This window comes from Heloderma suspectum, chromosome 7 (genome assembly GCF_057233095.1).
Source record: "Heloderma suspectum isolate Gila_16-S chromosome 7, 16-S_ref, whole genome shotgun sequence".
Lineage (NCBI taxonomy): Eukaryota > Metazoa > Chordata > Lepidosauria > Squamata > Helodermatidae > Heloderma > Heloderma suspectum.
The window spans coordinates 33960196-33984275 of record NC_139464.1 but is presented as its reverse complement, the minus strand read 5'-3'; the positions used below and the strand labels follow the sequence as shown (position 1 = coordinate 33984275).

The 24080-nt window shown below is 42.9% G+C and overlaps 1 protein-coding gene across 5 annotated transcripts in view; it reads left to right on the top strand.

The window, feature by feature from the left end:
• The window catches only part of GNPTAB (N-acetylglucosamine-1-phosphate transferase subunits alpha and beta), a 67629-nt gene that overhangs the window by 18305 nt on the left and 25244 nt on the right, over positions 1 to 24080 (top strand). For 3 of the 5 annotated variants that reach the window (XM_084809572.1, XM_084809574.1, XM_084809571.1), the window contains exons 2-7: positions 98 to 183; positions 8603 to 8722; positions 11106 to 11147; positions 12684 to 12889; positions 14755 to 14819; positions 15136 to 15270. In XM_084809572.1, coding sequence (XP_084665698.1) covers positions 8616 to 8722; positions 11106 to 11147; positions 12684 to 12889; positions 14755 to 14819; positions 15136 to 15270 — 555 coding nt within the window. In that variant the 5' untranslated portion in view covers positions 98 to 183; positions 8603 to 8615. The remainder of the gene's footprint in view (positions 1 to 97; positions 184 to 8602; positions 8723 to 11105; positions 11148 to 12683; positions 12890 to 14754; positions 14820 to 15135; positions 15271 to 24080) is intronic. The other 2 variants (XM_084809576.1, XM_084809575.1) reach the window with 1 other exon arrangement.

The window sequence follows — 24080 nt, the reverse complement described above, 5'->3', positions numbered from 1 at the left end:
AACGTGCCTCCATCTGAGGATTAGTGTCACTTACTTTAAGTGCCAGCCCAGTGCTCCATTGTTTTATAATATGATCTCGAATATTCTTTCTTCGTAGGTTGTTCTTGAGTGGAGTCGGGACCAGTATCATGTTTTGTTTGACTCTTATAGAGACAACGTTGCTGGGAAATCATTTCAGAACAGGTACGTTTCAGATCTGGAATGACAATGCTTCTTCCATTGCCCTTGGGAAACCACAGCCAAATCTTCAGTGGTTTCTGTTACTCAAGTCAAACAGTTTGGGGTGTGGGGACAAGTTCCCAACAATTTTGGTAACTCACATGTAGATTTGTATCTGTGCCAGTGTATGGTTCATGGGATGCAGTAGATAATTACCCCCCAAGCCACTATTTTGTGTATGATTCTGGTTGGCAGACCTTAACATTCTAATAAAAAACAAAATGGATCCCACAAGCCTGAAGTCTGCCCATCCCTGATTTACATAACCGTAGCTAAGGGATGCTGGGAATTGTAGACTAACACATATGGAGGTCATCAGGTTGAGGAAGGTTAGACTACATGATGGCCAGTTCTGATGTATGCGTGCCATAAAAGATACACATAGCTACATATGTTCTTTTAGGTTATATGAGGATTTTATTTGGTAGGAGCATATTGGAAGGCAAAAAAGCAAAGAAGAAAAAAGAAAATAAAAATAGTTCTATATTCAGTAAATCGAGAAGGGGTATTTTTTTTTTTTGGCAGGGCAGGGAGTGGGGGCAAATTCCCAGTCATAACAGATTCAGTCTTGAATCATATAGATTACTCACTTGTAATTGTCTTCTGACTTGAATTTAGATTCCAAATACATTTTTCCTAACCGCCACAGGCAGTAAAAACTTGTTTGATGGAAGGAGCTAGTTGGCTGGCTTCAAATCCCATCAGCCCCAGCCCACATAGTCAGTGGTCAGGAACACTGGGAGTTGTGGTCCAAAGCATTTGGAGGGCACCAGATTAGAGAAGGCTGTTGTAAGGTCCCTGTTATCACATTCTCCAGGTCAATGAATATGAGTTATACCAGTACGATTTTGTTACAATATTCCCAGTGTTATGATCCTCAGGCTCTTTATTCTGGAGTTGCCTGACTTGAAGTAATTGCTCCAAATAATATCAGGGTGGTTGTTTGAAATCTTTAAAGTTCAGTGAAATCAGCAGGAAAACTCTAAAAATTAAATTGTCCTTAAAAATAAGATGTAGTCTTTGAGGTCATATTGCCACAGGACACTTTTGGTAATTCTCAGTTGATTGCTTGGGAATGAATAGTGGTTTGTGTGAACACCCTTTCCCAAAGAAAATACAATAGTTATTAGAAATGTTCAACCCCCAGTTTTACGTGGCATTCATTGGTATAGCATATCCTTCTTCTGTCTAATATTTCTCTTCATTGTTGAAGAAACAATGAATGGGGTATTTTCTCTGTAGGCCGTGACTGAATCAGGATGTGGTTGATGTAATCATCTAAGTAGGTTTCAGTAGAGTGAGGTGGCATGCCTTTTTCTGATCATATTGCCTGTTAAGCACAATAGTCTCATATATTTAAAAAGAAAGTGTATAACTTCCAGCTCTTGCTCACATTGAGCCTCAGGGGTGTTTGTGCCCCCAGTGCGTGTGCATGTTGCATTATGTGGCATGGCTGAGGAATGGAGGAAGAACTGAGGAGCAAGGGATTGGGAGCAAAGACTTCTCGTTCACCTACCTCACAGCTCTTTAGGCACGTGATAGCTGCAGAGACGGTTCCCTGGGGTCGGGGGGTTGCGTATATCAGGGGTGGGGAACTTGTGGCCTGCCAGATGTTTTGGCCTACAACCCCTCATCAGCCCTAGACAGGATAGCCAATGATGAGGGTTGATGGGAGTTGTAGACCAAAACATCTGGAGGTCTGCAAGTTGACCACCCCTGGGCTATATGAACAGTTGGAGGAAATGTGTATCTCCTCTCTCCCTTAGCCATGCCATAGACTTGTCTTCTCCAACCTGGTGCCCTCCAGATGTGTTGTGCTATAACTCCTATCATCCCCAGCCAGCATGGTTGCCTGGGGATGATAGGAGTTGTAGTTCCACACATCTGGAGGGTGCCAGCAGTTGTGTCCAGTGTTAGTCTAACTGAAGTCCCATTCATTTCAATGGGTCTGCTATGAGAAGTTGGGGAAGGCTACCATAGACTAACCCGTGGTTCTACTCCCCATTTATAGAGTTTGTTCACTTCCTTGCTCCTGTGCTGATGTGCACATCTAACCAATTCTGTATTTTTAAAAAGGGAGCTATCAGTAGCTCTCACACAGACATCTTTTCTTTTTAAGAAAAAATTAATGAAGGTACTGAAAACTTAATATTCTAATTTTAACATGCCTGCAGAGCTGTATGCATACATATCTGTCTAGGCATAGTCACCTGAAAATAATTAATGGCAACTTTTATTTTAGATTTGACTAGTATTATATCCATTCCAGCTGCCCAATTTGACCTTCATTGTGTCCAGTTATCACGTTACTCATTAATTTTATGAAGCAATGCATTTCTAAAAGTGGAAAAATGTTCACTGAGAAATATAGTAGCGGAAAAGTTTCCCCAGAAATTTTTTTGAGCCGTGTCTCTGATTTATACTGGTATAATTTAGATGAACCCATAATCTATGGTAGTAGCCTTGCATGTAAATTAAAGGGAACAGACCAAAGAGATGTACCATGCCTGAATGTGGATCCACATATTATACAGAATGAAGTGGTTGGCTGAAGTAGTAGAATTCTGGCTTATACCACTTCAGACTGCAGGTGGGATGTGTGTCATATGTTGTGATACTTCCACACAAAAAGCTCACTGCATGTAGTAAGGTAACACATCAGGAAAGTGGCTACGGGTAACCTCTTTCTTCCTGATGTGCTAGCTTACTACATGCAGGGAGCTTTTTATGTGGGAGAGCATTCAAAAATATGACACAAACCCCTCACCTGCACTCTAAAATCACTCACTTCATTCTGTGTAATGTGTAGAATATAGGAAGTTGCCTTATATCAAGTCTGACCATTGGTCCATCTAGCTTAGTATTTTCTCCAGGGTCACAGGCAGCTAATGGTGGGGATTGAATCTGGACTTTTTGGATGCATAGCATGTGCTCTGCCACGGAGTTACAGCCCTTCCTCAGACCATCTCTGAGAATCGAGCAATGCTGGCCTCCTAGTCTCCCTGAAGAGGGAAGAATGGAGCTACTCAAGAGCCGTCCTTCATTACATCCCTGCCAACAGTATTTAAGGCTGCTGACAGAGTGAAAGGAATTTGCATTTGTTTTCTGCATCGTGCCTGGTATCATGTCATGAGTATTTGCGAGTCTCTTTGCGTAAGCCAGATGATTAAAAATAAATGCTATAAAATCAGTTTGGATGAGTAGTAACCTATAATGGCTTGCCAGCATTTCAGGGACTGGGCAGACACAATAAACGTTTAATTTTCCTTAACTAAAATTAAATTCTCCAAGGATGCCAAATTTAACTCGAGCCACTTGCCAGTTCAGATCAGCACTTGCAAACTCTGTTGTTATTTGGCCAAAGCAAGTCTTCGGTTTATACAGCTGTGCAGACTGTTGTCTTGACTGATGAACCAAATCTATTCTTCATAATTAAAAGACACGGCTATTTTGGGCTGTAAGAATGTGGAGTAGCAGGGTATTAAGAATAACCGAACAGAGTATATTTTTTTATGATGAAAGAACTCGGAGTTCATAGTCTGCTGGGACAGCAAAACGAGTGCCCAAGGCCTGTCAATGGAGGTGCTTGTTGAAAAAGGAAGTGTTGCATTGGTGTTGCCAGCATTTTATACGTGTGTTGCAGGCAGGTAATGACAGTGGGATGGAAGCTCTGTAAGGAAAATATTCACCAGCATGTTTTAAGCCAAATCACGTAGGGCTCTGGCTGCTTATGTTCTACAGGTAGCAGGCTTTGGAAGCAAGCCTCATGCAGTGACAAGGGCTGGAGATTTGTCCATGTCTAAAAAAATGCATTGTCTCAAAAAAAAAATGGTAACAAAGAGTGGATATAAGAGCAGTCAAATTTGGCAGCCTTGAATATATATGCCTGGCAGTGGAGGCTGGTGACTCTGATTTTGGTGAGGCGGTGAATCCACTCCAGGTTTCAGTCAGAACTCTAAAGAAGCTTTCCAAGGTGTGGAGATCCACTTGGAATCCCTGTAGATGTAGGGCCTTTTCTGTGTTGACTCCACTCTACAGAATGCCCTTCCAACTGAGATCAGGCATGTGCCTATATTACTTTCTTTTCGGCATTTGCTGAAGACTTCTCTTCAGGCAGGCACTTCCTGACACATTCCTGCCACTGTTTTATTGATGTGTTTGCTTTTATTGTTGTTGTTTGTTTGGGGTAGTTTATGTGTAATTTGTTGTACACTGTTGCAATATCTCTCAGTGATTTATAGAGTCTGATATATGATTCTGCTCTCTTTGTTCCCACTGAAAAATGGGTAATGCAGCCTTCCTCAATCTGGTGCCTTGCTGAGTGAGGATGATGGGAATTGTAGTCCAACACATCTGGAGAGTGCTGGATTGAGGGAAAGCTGCCATAATGGATCATGCCTAGCATAAACCTTTCCTCCTGTTGGCAGTGCAGCAATGTAATGATGTCAGATACTTGCATGAAGGCTGCCAGCAAGATCTCTACCAAGAGTACTTTTATTGGTTGTGGCAATTTATGAGGTTATTTCATCACCTCTTGAATCAGGGGTGGCAGAGGCTCCACCATTGCTGTGCAGTATTGGGGAAGAGATTGCCTAGCAAAGAAAACCAAATGGAATTAGTAGTGGGAGACAGAGAAGTTTCTTTCTCCCCCAGCTGTGTCCAGGACTGGTCAAATTAAATGGCCAAAATATAGAGGGGATAGGAAGACCTATGGCCAGTAAAGCATAGAAGTTGCTGTTCTTTAGAAAAGAGGGGACTACATTTCCCAGGGTGCACTGTTACTCAGTAACAAACCAAAATATTGAACTATTAAGCTGGGAGGTTTTTTGAGGTAGAATCACTTGTGGTCTGAAAGATAGGGAGAAGGGTGATTTTCTGTTCCTAAATGGCAACCCCTGTCACACTGTCCCATTTATTTTTATCGTGTAAACATTTGCTTCATTACTTTGAAGATAACTGCAAAGGGGAAGCTCCTTCGCTGTTTCCTCTTCTCCTGTTTTATTTAGACAATTGCTAAGTGTTTTATAAAAGCAGTGAAACATGTAGAGCTCTGCCTATAAGGCTTGCAATCTTAGAACTGCAAGGAAACTGAGCAGGAGATGGTGGTAGGAAAGAGGACCAGTGTGATGATCTGGACTCCTGAACTGAAGGCTGAGACTGGGTCCACACAACATGCTAACCCAAACTCAATGGTTGAGTGTCGGTTGCTGTTGAACCGTGGGTTGTTCGTTGAACCATGGATTAGCATGTTGTCTGAATCCAGAACATTTTCCACAAGGTGGCTTGTTAACCATGCAATGTGGCTTATTTTTCTCGAGCAAGCCACCCTGGGAACCAATGGTTGGGTTGTTCAGGGTGGTTATCAAGCCTCAGACAGCACACTAACTCACGGTTCAACAAACAACCCACGGTTCAACCTCAACCCACACTCAACCATTGTGTGAACATTGTGTGAACAGCCCCAGTGTTTAGGAATTAAAATGGTAGTTTACGGAAGTTGAAGCACAGAAAGGCCCCCGGAAGGAGTGGCATTTCACCAGATTTCTTGATCGATTATCCTCATTGGTGGATCCCAGTGTTAGCAACCTTATTTACACTTATTGATAGAACTGGGAAATTTCCCCAAGATTGGGCAGTAGCTATTGTAGTGCCTATTTATAAAAAGGGCAATCGGTCAGACCCTAAGAATTATTGCCCTATAAGTCTACTGGATGTTATAAGTAAGTTGTATGCAAGACATCTTTTAGATAAGCTGGAAAATTGGGTGCTCAGGGAGAATCTCCTTGTTGAAGAACAAGCAGGCTTCCGATGTGGCAGATCTACAGTAGACCATTGTTTTCTACTAAAATATTTGGCTGGGAAATATACATCTCCCCCTTATCACTCACTTTTTGCTGCATTTGTAGACCTTCGAGCAGCCTTTGATTCGATATCTAGACCTCGCCTTTGGCAGAAGCTTACACTTTTAAATGTGGATTATAAATTGCTCAGGAGAATACAGGGGCTGTATGAGAATTCTATCTTGCGTGTGAGAGAGTCTTCAGGTGATCTTTCAGGCCCCATTATTGTTAACAAAGGAGTGCGCCAGGGATGTTTGCTTGCACCTCTTTTATTCAATCTATATCTTAATGATATGGTTCCCTACTTATCTAATCCAGACTTCTTCCCACCTCTTTTAAAAGACAGGAATATTTCAGTGTTATTATATGCAGATGATGCTGTTCTCCTGTCATACACCCAGGTGGGGATGCGTAGGCTTTTAAGAGCCCTAAGCTCATATTGTGTGAGAGAAGCCCTTCAGGTCAACTACAAAAAAACTAAAATCTTAGTCTTTGGCAAAAGGAGGAAGAAATACCGATGGCAGCTGGATAACCACCTGCTTGATCAGGTCAACAAATATAAATACCTAGGAGTGACATTTCAAAGTTCAGGATCTTGGTCGGAGCACTTGAATGCAATAGCCCTGACAACTAATGTAACTAGTAATGCCATTCTTCGTTTTGCTGCTGGACCAGGTGGTAAGATGGTGGCCCCTTTAATAGAGCTATACAAGGGCAAATTACTTCCCCAAATATTATATGGGGCACCTGCCTGGACCCATGCTGACATTGCTTCATTGGAGTCAGTGCAGCATAAATGTCTATCCAGAGTACTCGGGGTTCCCAGATCCACGTCTAAGGCCATTGTCCGACTAGAAACAGCTTGTCACTCAGTGGGAATGCTTGTTCAAAAAGCTGCCACTTTCTTCTGGTTAAAGATAGTGTTCCAGCTGGCCTCCCCCTTGGTCTTATTAGCACATGAAGCTATGGGAAGGGGCTCATGGGCAGACAAGATAACCACATCTATCTCTGAGTTGGGCTTTTCACAATCATATTTGCTTGCGAGGGGCTATGATAGAGCTAGGGATGAGATTTCAAAGAGGTTACAGGATGTTGATATTCAAACAACAATGGCTGTTGCTGCTGAAAGTCGCTCTAACAAGATCTATAAAAGCATCATGACCTCTCCGGGGAAGGCTCCCCCGTATTTGATTTCCATCACCTCACATGAATTGAGATGGCTCATGACTAGGTGTAGACTGAACTCACTCCAATTGATGGAGGTGAAGGCACGTTATAGGATCCATCATGGCATGAGTGCAGATTGCCCAGCTGGTTGCCCCAAGGTAGAGGACATGGTACACTTTTTAGCAGAATGCCCATTGTATATCGATTTGAGGAAGCAATATCTTGAGCCCCTATTAGCTGTGCTTGAGGATACTTCTGGTGCAAGTATAACTCGAGTATTATTAGCTGGAACAGATCATCATACATCATATAGGACTGCTAAGTTTGTCAGTCGAGCCCTGGAGAGGCGAAAGTCATTGACTGTTATAAAAAAACTAAATCCGTAAACATGGTAATAATATTCTGGCAGATATTGTTTTAGGATTTTAAAATGTTTTTAACTTGCTCTTGTTAGTTATTTTATTAATAATTTGTACTTTGGTCTCCCTTTTGGGTTGATGTGAGAATTCTTTTTGTTTTGTGTGCGGACGGCCTGATTGGCTAAAAAGCAATAAACTGTATTGTTATTGTTGGCAATGGTAGTTGTCAAGTCACAGGGCAGCTCATGGAATACGGGGCAGGTGGAGCAATGTTTCTGGGACAGGTAGGAGTCTGGAGCAAGTAGAACCTTCCTCTCCACATCAGCAAGGGCATAGATAGATTAGATGCCTTCTGCCAGAAGACCCTCATTGGTTCACATTGGATTTGTGTTTGTGGGGCGGGGGTGCTACTTCCCCACTTGTCACATCGCCCCGCCTGACTTGGAAAGAGCTGTTGCTTTGTTCTAATGGTGTTTCTGTGTGGGTTTCTTGAGGGTCAGAGTCTGTGTAGATCTAATGCCCCTCGCCCTCAGATCTTTGCACACAGCAGCAGATTACGTGCACAAAGTTCTCTGTACGCTCTGCTCTGAAACAGAGATGTGGTGCTGTGTTGGGGGATCCCCAAGTGATGGACAACGTTTAGAAGCACCCCCTCCAACTCAAAACATCTGAGAAATACTGAATTAAGGATCATCACAAGAAAAACAGGAAAGAGAGGAGTTTTAAGAAGCTTCCTAAATGCAGGCAAAGAGGGAGCAAGAGGTGTTGTGAAAGTCTGTGGTGCTGCAAAAGCAAACTGTTAATAAGTAACTGGTGAAGAAACAGAAGGCTTAACTGAATGATTTGATTGTGCCAAATATAATGAACACATTTTTCATTCATCTTCCATGAGTTTCTGTGGAACTGTTTGCAGGAGAATGTAATCCATGCTGCTACAAAATGCTTTTTGGTTTAATCCTGGACAGGTTAAGCAGGTCTCTCTCTCTCTCTCTCTCTCTCTCAATATGATTTCTGTAGGCTTTGCTTGCCCATGCCCATTGATGTGGTGTACACCTGGGTGAATGGCACCGATGTTGAGCTGATCAGGGAACTGCAACAAGTGAGGGAACAGATGGAAGAAGAACAGAGAATAATGAGGTACGTAGCTCTCTGGAAGTGCAATCAGACAAGTTCTCTTAGCTGGAGGCAGAAAAGCCATGGTCCCACAGTTAAATGTGCGGGTGGACTGTGAAATACTTAATTTGGTAACCGCAATAGAGAACCCGCCATGCTGTTTGGGGCAAATTCAGATGTGAAGTACATGTGGGCTTTTGAAAAAATCTTTGATGTTGCAGTGTTTCTGTGCAAAGACCACAAAAATTGTAAGCAACTCGCTACGTGGATTGTCCAGCTGTGTGGAGCATCTTTGCAACAGTAGCCGATACAAATGTGTGCTCTCATGGAAACTCTGCCTATGATCTGGCCAGCCCATGGGGTCAGTAGCTTGCAAGCCTTATGTCCTCCACGTGAAGCTGCCGTGAAGATGTATGGTTTTTTCCAAATGTTTTCATTTGTGAGATGTTTTGAAGTTTATATGCCACTTTTCCACTTAAACTGTGCCCAAAGCAGCTCATAGTAAACATTAGTTCAGCCTTCCCCAACCTGGTGCCCTCCAGATGTGTTGGATGCCAGCTGGGAATGGTTGGAGTTGTGTTCCAATACTACATCCAAAGGGCATCAGATTGGGGAAGGCTGCACTAGCTTACCAAAATATGTAACATTCAGAGGGGGAACACAGTGGGGCTGTTCACACTGCATGTTAACCAGCACTCAGTTGTTGAACCGTGGGTTGTGTGTTGAACTGTGGCTCGTTAGCCACTCTGAACAATCCAACCATGGGTTCTCAAGGTGGCTTGTTCGAGAAAAATAAGCTCCCAAAGAAGAGAAACAGGTTATCAGGATTCAAAATTGAGTTTATTGTAAGAAGCCCAGTGCATTTCGGCCTTTCCCCCCTTATTTTTAGGCCTTCTTTCGGGGGTAAAGAAAAAAGTCTGCAGAATTTTTTCAGCAAAAGATTGTCTCCAGTAGATTGACACAGGAGACAATCTTTTGCTGAAAAAATTCTGCAGTCTTTTTTCTTTACCCCTGAAGAAGCCCTAAAATAAGAAAAAAGGCCGAAACACTTTGGGCTTCTTACAATAAATTCAATGTTGCATCCTGAGAACATATTTCTCTTTTTTTTTTTAATCTACTTTGGGTGCTCACCTCCTTCTGTTTTCTTGAGAAAAATAAGCCATGCTGCATGGTTCTGCAAGCTACTCTGCAGAAAATGTCCTAGGTTCAGACAACACACTAACCCACGGTTCAGTGAACAACCCACAGTTCAAGAACAACCCACACTCAACCACTAAGTGTGGGTTAGCATGTTGTGTGAAACCAATCAGTGGCTAATGACCCTTGGCTTGTTGTTCTGTTATTTCAGAGTTGTTCCCCCTACCAGCAAGCCATACTGCCTGGGTTTAGACAACACAACAAGCCACACCCAGGCCGGTAATTAGGCAACTGGAGCCCACACATGCTGCGACTTAAACAAGCCACTGTGGCTTGTTTAAGTTGCAGTGATCGTGCAAACCAGGTCAGTTTGTTACAGAACAGATCAATGCACTCAAATACAGTAAGTCAGCAATTCCACGAATGAAGGGTAAATGCAATATTACAATGAAATAACCAGCCTTAATACATAACAAGTACAGAGCAAAATTGAGATTAACAGGCCAATTAATAAATTTAAATCTAATCCACCCTACTAATTCTAATCCTTCAGCACTCCGTGGGCCACAGAGGCTTTGCTTAAATACTGGTTGGTCGTTAAATTTATATACAGTTCAGAGGGGATGGGGTCTCCTCACCACTAGGCTAGATATTTCACAGCAGGCTGCCTTGTCTCTCCTCCAGAGCAGGCTGGTAGAAGAGAAGTTCTGGGAAGGCACAAGGATGGCAGGTTCTCTTCCCTAGCCTCCTAAGTGCTCCTACTGCCAGTGTAATGTTCAGATTAGCCCTTCAGCCTGTAGATTTATTGGACATGGCTCTAACCCAGGTGTAGGAACTCAGTGCCCTACAGGTACTTTGTACTAGAACTCCCATAATCTCCAGCCAGCATGGCCAAAGCCCAGGAATTATGGGAGTTGTAGTTCAAGACATCTAGAGGGCCCCAGCTCTACCGTCTTTAAGGCTGCAATCCTATAACCGCTTACCTGGGAGTAGGCATCGTTGAACTTAGTGGAACTTACATCTGAGTAGGCATGTATAGGATTGCACTGTAAGTGAGGTGACTGTGCTAGGATTGCTCCTGTGTCCTTATTGGTGGCATGGTAGGGAGAAGTTTGACAGTCTGGCATCTTTTGTCACTGCAGTGTTGTGAGTGGAAAAACTCCGTTCATGGAGCTTCTGTTAAAGGCTCAAGGGTGAGGAGAGTAACCAGAATCTGTGTGTATGTATATTTCAGGCTGGTGTAATAGTTCTGTGTTTACTTGTCCTTTAGGGAAATCCTTGGAAAGAATGGAACTGAACCAACTAAGAAAAGGTAAAATATAAATAAATAAATAAACGTAGGTAGGTAGGTAGGTAGATAGTTTAGTCATGCCGGCCACATGACCACGGAAGCATCTTCGGACAGCGCTGGCTCTTCGGCTTAGAAATGGAGATGAGCACCACACCCTAGAGTCGGATACGACTGGTTGGGGACACCTTTACCTTTACCTTTATATATATTGAGGTAAACCTCAAATATATATATATATACTGGTATATAATATATATATTTTATATATATATATATACACACACACACACACACACACACACACACTGGTTGGGGACACCTTTACCTTTATATATATATAAAGGTAAACCTCAAAAAGAATTTTTTTTTTTTAGGTTTTTGGGGGATGGGGGTAGTAATCATCCATATTACTAAGTTTGACTCTAACTGACTATGTGTAATTTTGAATGAGTGAAATCTATAGTATCTAAAATTAGCCAAGATAAAGGCATAGGAAAAACTGATATAGTTTCCCTCATGTCCAAATGTAAACGGTTCATATGTTAAAGTATTTGTCTGGGCACTCTGAATTAGACTTTGGTTATTACTGCCTAAGATCTATATGCTTCTAAAGCATATGAGGAATGGTTTCCATTTGGACACAGCCTCAAGACATTTTGTTTTATTTTACATTCTAAGGGTAAGACAAAGGTAAGTGATGTGGACAACAAAGCCCAGTAAGTCCCATCAGTGACTGCCAAATATCTATCTTGGAATGACTTACTGGCAAGGTGAAGCAACAAGAGTTAATGTACGGGGTCACTAACTCCCCCTCCCTCCCGCTGCCGCCCACACACTTGAACAGAAGGAAGACACGGGCTGCACATTTGTGTAGAGCCAGGCTGAGCTATGCCAGAATTGTGAAGAGCAACAGGGAGAAAGCACTAGGTTGCTGTAAGAATTGCAGCACAGCCCCAACAGCCAGGGCAATCGGGATGCATGGCAGCAGCTCCATGAGACGGGAGAGGCTTGTGAGTTGTTGAGGAGCAGGGATTTAAAAGGGAGACAAGGTGGCTGGTTGAAGAGGATTTTCCTCTAGGCACCCTAGGGTGTAGGGAAGTGAAGCAGGGAGCGTAATGACTGCAGGTGCTTCCAGCCTCTCTAACCTGAGGCCCCTGCTCACTTTTTTCATGAAGAAAGAGGGGCATCCTCTTGTTATCTCTGATCAGAGATTCCTCTCCCCATTCCAGGGGCCAGGGCTTGGGGAGGGAGGGGGTGGGGCCCATGGAGAGTGCCCAACCTTCCGTGGGCCAGATTGGGCAATCACGTGGGCCCAAGGTTGCCCTCCCAGCTGTATGCCACATAACGTGATCTCCTGTTTAACACTTCTTTTTGTTAAGTGATACCTTAATTACAAATTTGACTTGGGACATAGTTCCACAAAAGTTACTCAAGAAAATATAGGTCGTACCAATTTGGGGGGTGCTTCTTAATCAAATGATGATCCTAGATAAATAGCCACATGAGTAGTTTTGCACCCAAGAGCAAGCGTCACTTTGATTGCTATCTTGATCCTAGTGAGAAGCAACTGGAGTGTTTACTGACACATTGCATCAAAGTGCCAATGCTTGTCTTGGATCCTGCTTTGCCGAACAACATCACTCTCAAGGACCTGCCACCTGTCTATCCCCTGTTGCGGTTGGCCACCAATATCTTCCCTGTCGCAAAGCCAAAAAATCCTTCTACCAATGTCACTATAGTTGTTTTTGACAATTCTAAAGAAGGTAAGGATCTGTTTTAGTCTTCTTCTACTGATTAAAAACATGGTTTTGGTTTGCCATAGGATTACTACATTTTCAGGCTCCTCTGTCGGGTTGTTTTTTTTACTTGTCCTTGCAATGATTAAAGGATGCCATTGGATAATATTAGTAGGCAAAGAGACTGTATCCTAAAAATAAGCCTTCCTTAAATGATCTTGATCTAATAATGTGTGTGTGGGGCAGGGGGGGAGGACATGTACATGTAGTGATTAGGTGTCCACGTTTTATGTGCAAAAATACTTTATATGCAAAAATGTTGGTGTCACTTGGGCCACCCTAATAACAGTAACATCTCGTTACACAGAGACAGTTAACCAATGATTTTGTTATTTAAAGACCAACCAGTTATGATTTCTTAAATTAACAAAAGAGAGAAAATATGTATTCCTGAAGCTAGGCAAAGTGGGGGACATGTTGTCATCCTCCTCCTTGTCCTAATGCCACACATCTACTTCTACACAAAATGCTCACCCATGGTTTATTTAACCCATGGTTTGTTGCCCTACCCAGGGTTTGTGTCTGGGAGATGACTGAACAATTCGTAATTTGTTTTCTCAATCCCTAGATCGTTTGCTTTCCTCCTCCTTCTCCCTCCCTGTATCCCATATGCCTTTGCGCCGCTGTAGTACCAGCATGTAGAGCAGCTGGGGCTTTTTACCACTCTTGCCCGCCACCTCTGTAGGCTGTTGAAACAACCCATGAATAATCCATGGTTCTGGGTTTACATGTAATGACAATCTATGGTTTAAACAACTCATGTTCACAACTTAACAAAGAACTATAAGTTCTCTGTCTGGACTGGTCATGGTTAACAAACCTTGGTTTGTTAGTGCGGCTGGGTTCACGCATCCCAACAATCCAGAATTCAACAACCCATACCATGAGTTAGAGTTACCTGCAAGAGGCAGGGTTTTGTCTATTTTCTCCTGTTACACAAAATCAAATTCCTTTTCTTGTCCCTTGCCGTTCAGCGATTATAGGTGCTGATGAACTGAAGCAAAGGTGTACTTTTTGTCATTTATTTATTTTGCATCCCATCTTTCTACCAAAAAAACCTGCACTCAGAACGGCACTTCTCACATGGAGAGGCCGGTTGTATTTCTTGCTCCTTCTCCCTGCCAATTTAGAGCCCTCAGTTATAGTCCACTAAATCTTCTGGTAAATCCTGTCCCCATTTTAAAGGCATATTAATGTATTAACGGATAGATGTGCGTGCTCGGTCATGGAAATACTGGCAGTATATGGACTGATAAAAGAGCTCTTTCGGTCTCATCCTCTTAACCTAATCAAGAACGAGTATAGTTGGGCGTGATAACTTGTGCAAATTTCTGCTCAGCCTTAAAGCTCACTAAGTATTGGCTAATCACTACTTCCCACGGAACGTACCTCATGGTGCAATTGTGTGGGTACAGTCAAGAGAGCCCCACGAATGCTACCCCAAGTAGGGATGTGGCAGACGAAGTCATATAATGACTTATAATATAATATATAAACATGTTAATACTGAATGCTACATAAAAGATCCTTCCATATCTCTCATTCTGTTGGCGATAGCTGATGGAGTGAGAACCCATTGGCATAGGGCTGGGTACTTTAAGCTGTTCAGGTCATTTCTTTTCAGGTCAGTTTCTTCCTCCAACTAACAGATTATGTACTTGGCCCTACAATTTACATGCAACCAACTCCAATGCTAAGGAACAGGTTCTGGGTAACCCCATTCTCCTGTGCTTTTAGCATGGTGTAGAAATTCTGTGTGAAATCTTTTATTTTTTAAAATTCTGCACTGTTTTAAAGTGGTAACCTGTGATTTTAATTCCTAACTCTTCCAGCTGAAGACGCCCATTCTCAGATGTTAAAGGAGAGCAGCAGGCAAGCCGTGTGGAGGGGTTATTTGGTATGTTCTTTTTAAATTATGATCAGTGCATTTACTAGAAATCTAGAGTATAAGCTGCTTAGAAACTATGGCTGCTTAAAGTTAGGATCCAAGCTCCTGATTTTTAAAAAATATTTTGTTTGCTTTTTTTTTGTTTTGTTTTGATATGTTTTGATAACTCCTCTGATACATGTAAGTGTAATTCTTAAATAATCTCAGTACTATGTTTAAAATTTAGTGCCAACATGTTTTAGAGTTCTCTGGAGACAAAATGGTAAGTCAGTGTTAGTGCTTAAAAAACAAATTAAGAAGTGATGATAAGTTTCCTTTCTTGCAGACTACAGATAAAGAAGTTCCTGGTTTAGTGATAATGCAAGACTTGGTTTTCCTCAAAGGATTTCCACTTACATTCAAAGAGACAAATCAATTAAGAACAAAACTGCCAGAAAACCTTGCGTCCAAGATAAAGCAGGTAAGATTATTGAGGCCTGGGCAACAAGACCCAACTGGCTAGATCAGCAGCAAATTCTAGTAGGGAATCATGAATGATGGAGTGTGATTTCTGCTAAAAATCACCTATTTTTCCACCTTTCTTCTTAAACCCATATCATAGCAATACTATCATGGGTGATGGTAAATTCCCATTAACCGTTTTTATGTATTTTATTGCTGTAAGCTGCCTTGGGAGGGCTGAAAGGTGACCAAGAAATATTTTAAATGAATGAATGAATGTATGTATGTGAAAACTTTGCCCAAGCCCTAAAGATCTACCTTCGCTACCATGAGCCCTGGAACAGTGGCCCATCATTTGCTAGAAAAATAAGGTCATATAACTTAAGAACATAAGAAGAGCCATGCTGGATCAGACCAAGTGTCCATCTAGTCCAGCACTCTCTTCACACAGTGGCCAACCAGGCTCACGGGAAACCCACAAGCAGGACATGAGTGCAACAGCACCCTCTGGTCGTGTTCCCAGCAACTGGTGTACACAGGCATACACCTGGCATATATAGGGATGCTGCCTCCAATACTGGAGGTAGCATATAGCCATCATGACTAGTAGTCTTTAATAGTGTTCTCTTCCATGAATTTATCCACTCCCCTTTTGAAACCATCCAAATTAGTAGCCATCTTGTGGTAGCGAATTCCATAGTTTAACTATGCACTGTGTGAAGAAAGTACTTCCTTTTATCTGTCCTGAATCTCCCACCAGTCAGCTTCATGGGATGACTCTGGGTCTTAGTATTATATGAGAGGGGGGGGGGAAGAGAGAGAGAGAGAGAGAGAAATGGCTTGTGTACTTGCAGGAGAATATGTGCCCAATTTTGCATTAGCCCAATAAATGTTCTTGGCAGGCTTTGCCAAGAGCTTGCCTCCATTTAGTCTTCAATTCTCCTAAGCTGCACTCTCAAAAGGGAAGATCGCCATTCCGTTAGAGTGTCTGTCAGTGCAGGAAGCCGGCTCACACTGGAATCGAAGTTGCATATGGCCTGTGTGCTCCATATATAGGGAACCCGACAGACAGATACTCTTACCACCCAGCAGAAAGATGCTCATGCATTGGATGCAGCTTTTACATGGGGCCTTTGCAGTTGTTCCATGGATTTTATGTGGGCTGACAACTGTGTGAGTTACATGAGTTTGGGCACAATCCTACGCATATTTAGACAGAAACACTCCTACAAAGTTCCCTATGCTGGGTGGGGAATGCTGGGAGTTGTAGGACGTTTTCTGTCTAAACATGCACAGGATTGCACCCTTAAAGGCATAAGAGCCTGGGAAGGACCAGCGGGATTTTTGACCTTTCCCTCCTTGAAGCAACAGGCTCATATGCTATATTACAGCCCTCTTCAGTCTCTAAGGGCTCAATCCTTTTGAGATAGGTGGCAGCCTCCAAAGTCAGAGGCTGCCGAGTATTGAAGGCAGGGCGGCCGTTACATGGAGGCAGTCCCCGGCTCTTGTGCTCCAGCCACCCTGCATTCTTTGCTAGACTGCCGATTTTGGCTGCTTAGCCGCAGCTTGAGGAGGGGGAGGGAAGGAGGCCGCACGGTGCACAGGAAGCTGCATAACACGGCTTCCGCAATCTCTTCCCCTCCCCACCCCCAGGACCGTCCCCTTTTCCCCATCTCCATGCTCTGTTTATGAGCGCGGAGATGTAGCTGGCGCAGAGAGAACCACGCTGGCATGAGGAAGTGGGGGGGGAGTGTGGTTTCTGGGAACCACATTCGGAGCCGCGGTTCTGACCTTGGTTCTCAGAAACCAAAAAATCCTACAGCCCTCTAGACAGTGTCTAGTGGCCATAGGATTGCTCCCTTCAGTGGTTTATTATGCGGCTTTGGACGCTGCTGTTCAAGAAAAACCAACAAAAGCTCCTCTTAGGCATGCGGAGTGAGATGAGTGGTTCTTTGGGTTCCAGTCTTTATCCCTGCTCTGAATTAAAACCCTTTATGCAATCTCTTCAGTATTTAAACCTTGAATAAAAATTTGTTTCTGCTCCCAAAAATGGACACAAATTTTGATTCATCTGCAGGCATCCTTGGCTATAATATATATAAGATATAGTGTAATTTAACAAGTATAATATTTAATATATTTAAATGTCTAATAGAGGTATTTATTTAAATATATGGTATATTTACTACAGTGTAATAAAAACATATTGCTGAGTCTTCTAATATTTACTTCAAGTAGGGGTTTTGTCTGGTTTAACGAAATCTTAGAGAACAATTCTGTGGCCCCTAGACCGCGTCTGAGGTGCCATAGGATGCTGCAGATCTTCTCCTCTGTGCCCGCAGACAGAACTATGAAGATGGAGGAGGAGATCTGATTGTAGATTTTCCCTCCCCCACCCCCTCCCAGCTGCCATGGAAAGCTTCTCTTACAAGGCTGCATCTACAGCCTCATAAGAGAAGTCAGAGAGAGAGAAAAGGAGGCATGCTGGGGGACGTGGAGGGGGAAGGAGAGGTCAGGTTGCGCAGTATCCTGTGGCCTGTCCAGTCCCGTCCCTGCCCATCGAAGGGTAAGTCAGCTAGGCAGGGTCAGAGGCCTGTCTAGCTGCTTTTTGTATTTTAAATGGAGGGATGGATTGGCTCTGTCCTCCTCTCGCCCTACCTGCCTCTTGCCAGCAGGGCATAGGAAAGGCAGAGGGCTCCGAACTCAGGGCCCTCGATCTATTGGAAGTGCAACCCATAGGATTGTGCCCTTAGTTGATTAGTCATACGATTTAATTGATTAAATGATCACTTTAAATTGCACAATGATGTGTTCGAATAAAACAATACTTCTGAAGGAAATACCTTTTTCGGTAAAATAGTTAATGGGGCAGAGGTGGGTTGGAAGAAGGGGTGTGAGTTGTTGCCCCTCCTTTAGAACAAAGAATTTGTAGCATTTCCCATTTCGTAAGATGGTCGAAAGGGGATAACTTTGCATAGAAATCAATGCTTGGCCACTAGGTGTCACCCTACTCAAATAATTGTGATTGCCTGGAAGGTTTTGGAAGGTGACCTATAAATAAATATTCCAAACTTGTGCCCTTCTTGGGCCAGGAAGTTTGATGCCTGGATTTTAAATCTTCATTTTGCTACAAATGTAGACGTTTACCTTGCATAGGCTAGGCTGTAATAGTGACGCATTCCTAAATTTTGTATGAAGTTTGAAAGAGCTTATAATCATGGTGCCAGGAAACTAACGTTTGCCCAAACGTTTTCAGCCATGGTGGTGATTCCAAACTTACATATCTGACTTGTAACTCTGAATGTTATAGCTTAGCGTTTGAAATGTTCGTGGGTGTTGTTTGTTAAAAATCACAGTTTGTTAAAATGTTTGATTCTGGTTAGGTGGGGCTGAATTTTAAGTGCTGACAGAATAAATGTGTTAGAAGACACTGGAGCTGAACAATATACGTGGGACAACAACCTTTGTTCCATGGCTAAGTTTAGCTCGTTTCTAATAACTTGTGATACCTCTTCCTGAAAACACTAGAGTTGAAGCTTGTGGCAATAGACAAAGTTAAGGATTACATCTTTTTTGTTAAACATGCACATAATATACTACTGTGTTGTTCAAGTTGTGTTAGAGGTTGTATTCTGGATTTTAATGGTAGCCTTTCTGTGGAGGATAATACTGGCTTCAGGGTTCTAGTTGCACTCTACACTAGTTCTGGAGTTGTTCTGCTCTGTTTGTGTTGAGGGATCTATATTATCCTGATTATGCATATTCCTAGACTATATCTACATTAACTGAGGCCTCACCTATGTATAAAGCACATAGGGTAAGAGCCCTGTCCAAACCAGCTTCATGTCTTGTACAGCACTATAAGACAGGGATGCAAAACCTCAGGCTTGGGGGCCATATCTGGCCCTTCTGGGGTTCCCAGATGGCCACACCCCCTTCCCGGGCTCTACTCCTTTCCCCCGACCCCATATCATTTGGTGGTCTCCCGGCTTCTGTGCAGTTTTCCCCCTATTCTAAAAAAGTTGGCATGCCTCCCCTAAGGCCTAGTTACTGGCAGTAAAAGCTGGTCCCTTTTGCTTTCGGCCACACTCACCAATGGAATGCAGCTCCCGAAAGCTTCTCCAAAATGAAATTCAACTGTTGGGCTAAAAAAGGTTCTGCACCCTGGCTATAAGGGAATTTGAAGATCTTCTCGTTTGTGAGTTCAGTTAAAGAGAGCTGAGCAGGACTGAATGAAAGCAACCTGTCCCCCGCCCCCACCCCAAGCATAGAGATAATTATTGGGCTAATGCAGAATTAGGGCACATAATATCCTGCAGGTATACCATGTATGTTACCATATTTTTCCAGTGGATGATTGATCACTGTTTCAGGGCTCCATGGTTTATGTCAGGGGTGGGCAGCTTCTGGGGGTTGGAGGGCCACATTGCCCCCCCCCCCGAATCCACCGGGGGCCGTACCCTACCCCTGTTCAACGTGCTGCAATGGTGCCCAAAATCATGATGATTTTGCAGGGAAAGGAGGCACGCAAGAGCACGCACATCTTGTTTGCAAACAGATTCCAAGAGTGCAGTTCTGCCTGCAGACAAGGCACGTGCTCTCGCGCGCACTGGTTTCCCTGCAAAATCGTGCTTCTGGGAGGGCAATTCCACTTGCAAACAAGGTGCACTCCCTGCACGCCTTGTTTCCCTGTAAAATTGCTGTGATTTATGCCGCCGCCACAGTGGTGGTGGCAAATGCAGTGGCAGCCGAGGAACACAGGGGCTTTGTGTTGCCCACCCCTGGTTTATGCAGACTGCATAGTTTGTCTAGTTAACCCTTTCCTTTCAAAGGTTGTCAGAAAGGGAAGGAGTCATAGATTAGTTGCATCTGGAACTAGAATAGGGAGTGAATAACTTTTGTTTCAGTCTGATGAGTTATCAAGGCTGAGGGCTGGGTCCTTTACGTGATAAAGGAAAGGAGAGGGAATTGTTCTGACGTTCTCAAGAAATTTTCGCTACTGATTTTTTTTTAATACTCTGTTAAGGTTTACACCATTTAGGCAGAAATAGGCAACCCGGCACCCACCTGATGTTTTGAATTATAACTCCCATTACTCCTAAGCCAGCATGGCCTATGGTCAGGAATTATGGACTTCTGGTGGCAGCAATTGGGGGTGCAGACTGGCCATATTTGTCAGGATTGTGGCAGTGGGACGAAGGATTAAGCTTCCCTTCCTTGTACACTGACGTTCTGGTCTGGATCAGGCCTCAAAACGCTTGCTTTTAAGTTTTTTGTTTTTAAAAAATGCGCATTTGGAACTACATGCTATATATTTTCTGTAATGCATGCTTTGATCCTAGGAATAAAAATGTTCCTTATGTGCCTAGAGTTTTCCTTCCTTTCCCTTTCTTTTCTGTCCTTTTTGAAAGCTATCTAAGCTTAATTGCCGTCTTGTGGTGGTAAATTCCATAACCAATTTGGATGGCTTTAAAAAGGGATTAAATTAATAGAAGATAATAAGGCTATCAATAGCTAATAGACCTGATGGCTATATGCTACCTCCAGTTTCAGAGGCAATAGGCCTCTGAATACCAGTTGCTGGGGAAGGTGGGTGGGAGGGTGCTATTGCATGCATATTGCGTGCCTGAGTTTCCCACAGGCAGCTGGTTGACCACTGGGAAGAGAATACTGGACTAAATGGACCCATGGTCTGATCCAACAGGGATCTTCCCATGTTCTTAAGGGAATTACATAGAATGTGAAGGACTTCCTTTCATCAGTCCTACACTTGTTACCTTTAATGACTGAAAGTTCTGGCATTAGAAGAAGGGGGAAAATGTCCTTCTCTCCAGCCCACCATCCATAATTTTTATAAACCTCTATTACAGTTTTCATCATTTTGTCACCCTCCTTTGCTTTGGTAGCCCATATTCGTTGGTTTAGTTTGGGATCCACTTTGGGTATACACCTCTATCCCTACAGGCTTTTTGCTTAGTCAGACTTGGAACCGTTGAGAAATCCAGGGAAAAAGCTGACTTTTGTTCCGTTCAGGGGAAATGCCACCTCCTTTTTGTTTCCTTAGCTTGCAGGGAAGGGGAAGATGAGATGCATGGAAATCCCACGTCCTTAATACCATCTCCCTGGGTGGAATGGAAACTTCTGCTGATCGGCGCACGCATATATATTAGATGACATACTGTGGAGGGGACAATGTGACATTATTGCACTCCTAGATAAATAGGAAGCTAGCTGCTGATGGCAGCTTTGCAATCCATAGCATTTCCACAGCAATTATTTTTGGCTGGCTGCTCTCTATGGCTGGCTGCATCTCAGCCTCAGCTACTACTCAGGTCACCCATCTGGTTTGTCCAGATGATGCTGTGGAAGGGCTGAAATTTATAGGATTTTTCTAATGGCAGAACTCATGAGGCAGATTTAGAGCTATCGGGTAGCACGTGAATTCAGACTATGACAGACTGAAAATGTCACAAGTATGACAGCTGGGCTAATGTTTGTATGGGATGGGTTGGGTAAACTGGACAAAAGTCTAAAAGGAGAGGGGGAAAGGTCGTTCATACACGTCATAAGTTCTACCGTGCAGCTGATTTTACCTTGGGGCTCCTGTGGTTATTTCTTTTGAATCTGGCAATATATGGCTCAGAAGCATTAAATGATTTTAGTAAGAGTTTAAAAAATATATTTTTATTGAGTTGTAATCACATGTTTTCAGTGTAATTAATGGGTATATAAAATATTACAAATTTTCAACTAACAAAACACATACATTACATAGGAAATCCAATTACAGTTAACAGGAATCACAGGAGTTTCATTATATTAATAACCTCATATTTATCCACAGAAGTTCATCAGAGGTTTTAAGATGTAGTTGTAATTATCTAAATGTATCTTTCCATATCTGTCCATGACATGCTGGTGGTTTTCTTTGGGAAGTGTTTCTCCTGTTCGTTAATAAAGTCAGTACATTTATTCCAAATTGTATGGAAGGTGTCCGATTATTTTTCTTGTCTTCGTGCCCTTTTCTGTTTAGTAAGTTTTTCAGCCAACACAGTGCTCCAAAGATCGTTATGCTACATGGTTATTGCTAAGAGTTGATTCAAAATGTGTGAGAGGGGCACAGACCTTTCTGCTTCTGTGAAAAGCACCCTTTTTAGCAACGTGCTGTGAAAAAAGGGAGGGCCAAAGTGATTTGCCAATGGTGGAGGGTGGGTATGGGGACAGGAACTTATCTCCATTGCTGAGGCAACCAGGCTGATGCTGCCCATGCCGGCAAGCAATGAAGCCACCACCACAGCATAACAAAATGGGGCTTCAGGCCCAGTTGTCTCCACAGTTGGGTCATGTTTCCTCTCTCCCTCCTCCCCCACTACAATTCTGCTTGAGGGTAATATGAGGGCATTTGTTGGCTTTCAGTGACATCTCTACATAGCCAAATCTGATTAGCTACCTGGTGTCATGACACCATCACGCTCACTGAGAGATCCCTAATTGGCTGGGATCGCACAATGAAGACAGACAACTACTGAATGATGCCCCTGACTGTCAGGGACAGCAGAAAGGCCATGAATGGTCGTGAACAAATTGGGGGGGAAAGGTACTTTGGGTTGTACTCATAGTTGTTATCAGCAGGAATTATACAGCCTCTGATATTTGTGCCAAATATGTGTGCATATGAACAATTCAGCATAGCACTAATTTCTAGAATTAGAAATTCTAATTTCTAAAAATATTCCTATACATAATCATCCTTTGAATACCAGAGATGTCTGTTGCTACTTTAACATTTATGCAGTGCTGGTAGCATGAGCTGGTATTAACACAACCTTGCATACATGTGTAGGGGGTAGTTGTCTATCTCCCTGCAGCTCTCAGGTCTCTTCTTCCCCCCACACAATTGCCGTATCTTTGAATGTGGGTCTGCTTCTGCATCCTATAACTTTAAAGGGCTGTTAGAACCCTTTAAGGTTGGCAGATAGCATAGGGGATCTAGACCCCATTTACTTTCATCTCAGTGCTGTCGAAGAGGGCAGCACTATCTACTGAGAAGGTGGGTGATTAATCCAGCTTCTCAAAAAGGGGAGTTTGCCACTCAGGTGCTTGCCTAGAGTTAGCTTTACTTGCCTGAAGCAAACAGCAGAGTCCAAGGCTGTCCTAATGCTCCAAAATATCAGTAAGCTTTCTGATCTCCTCTCGAGATCCGTATAACTTTTGTTTTCCCTCTCATTTACGGTTTGGTCATATGAGATCATCTGAAATTTGCTTTCTTTGAGTGCAGAATATAAATTCATTCGTTGCCCTTTGTAAGTCATGTTTGCTGTTGGATGTAGTGTCTTTTCATTTTGCTCCTTATGAAAGCTGATATCTACAATAACTGGTGGCAAGCAATAAAAATAGCAGGCAGATCAAACAGTTGCCCAGTAACAAATGACCTTAGCTGTGGATTGACAACCCTGGCTGAGGATGCAGAGAAGACCCACAACTGGATTAGTTCTGGAGCCTTTTTGTATCTCAGATTTCTAGATCCTTTAAACCATCTTAAAAATGTGTATTGGCAAACACATAGCTAAACAAAGAACTGTTTGGAAACTTCGTTTCAGGATATGGTTATAATGTCTTAAAATGAAATTCTCTTTCAATGTTATTCTCATTATGGAAGACTAGATGTAACAGGATCACAAAGTATGTATTTTTAAATAAAACCTATGGATCCAGATTGACAGTCCTTGGATGATAATGTAAAGAATTCAGATACAACATTCCTAATCCCTCAAAGCATGTTTTGGAGAATTGGGAATGAATTCTGTTTTCATGCACTCCCCCCCCCAG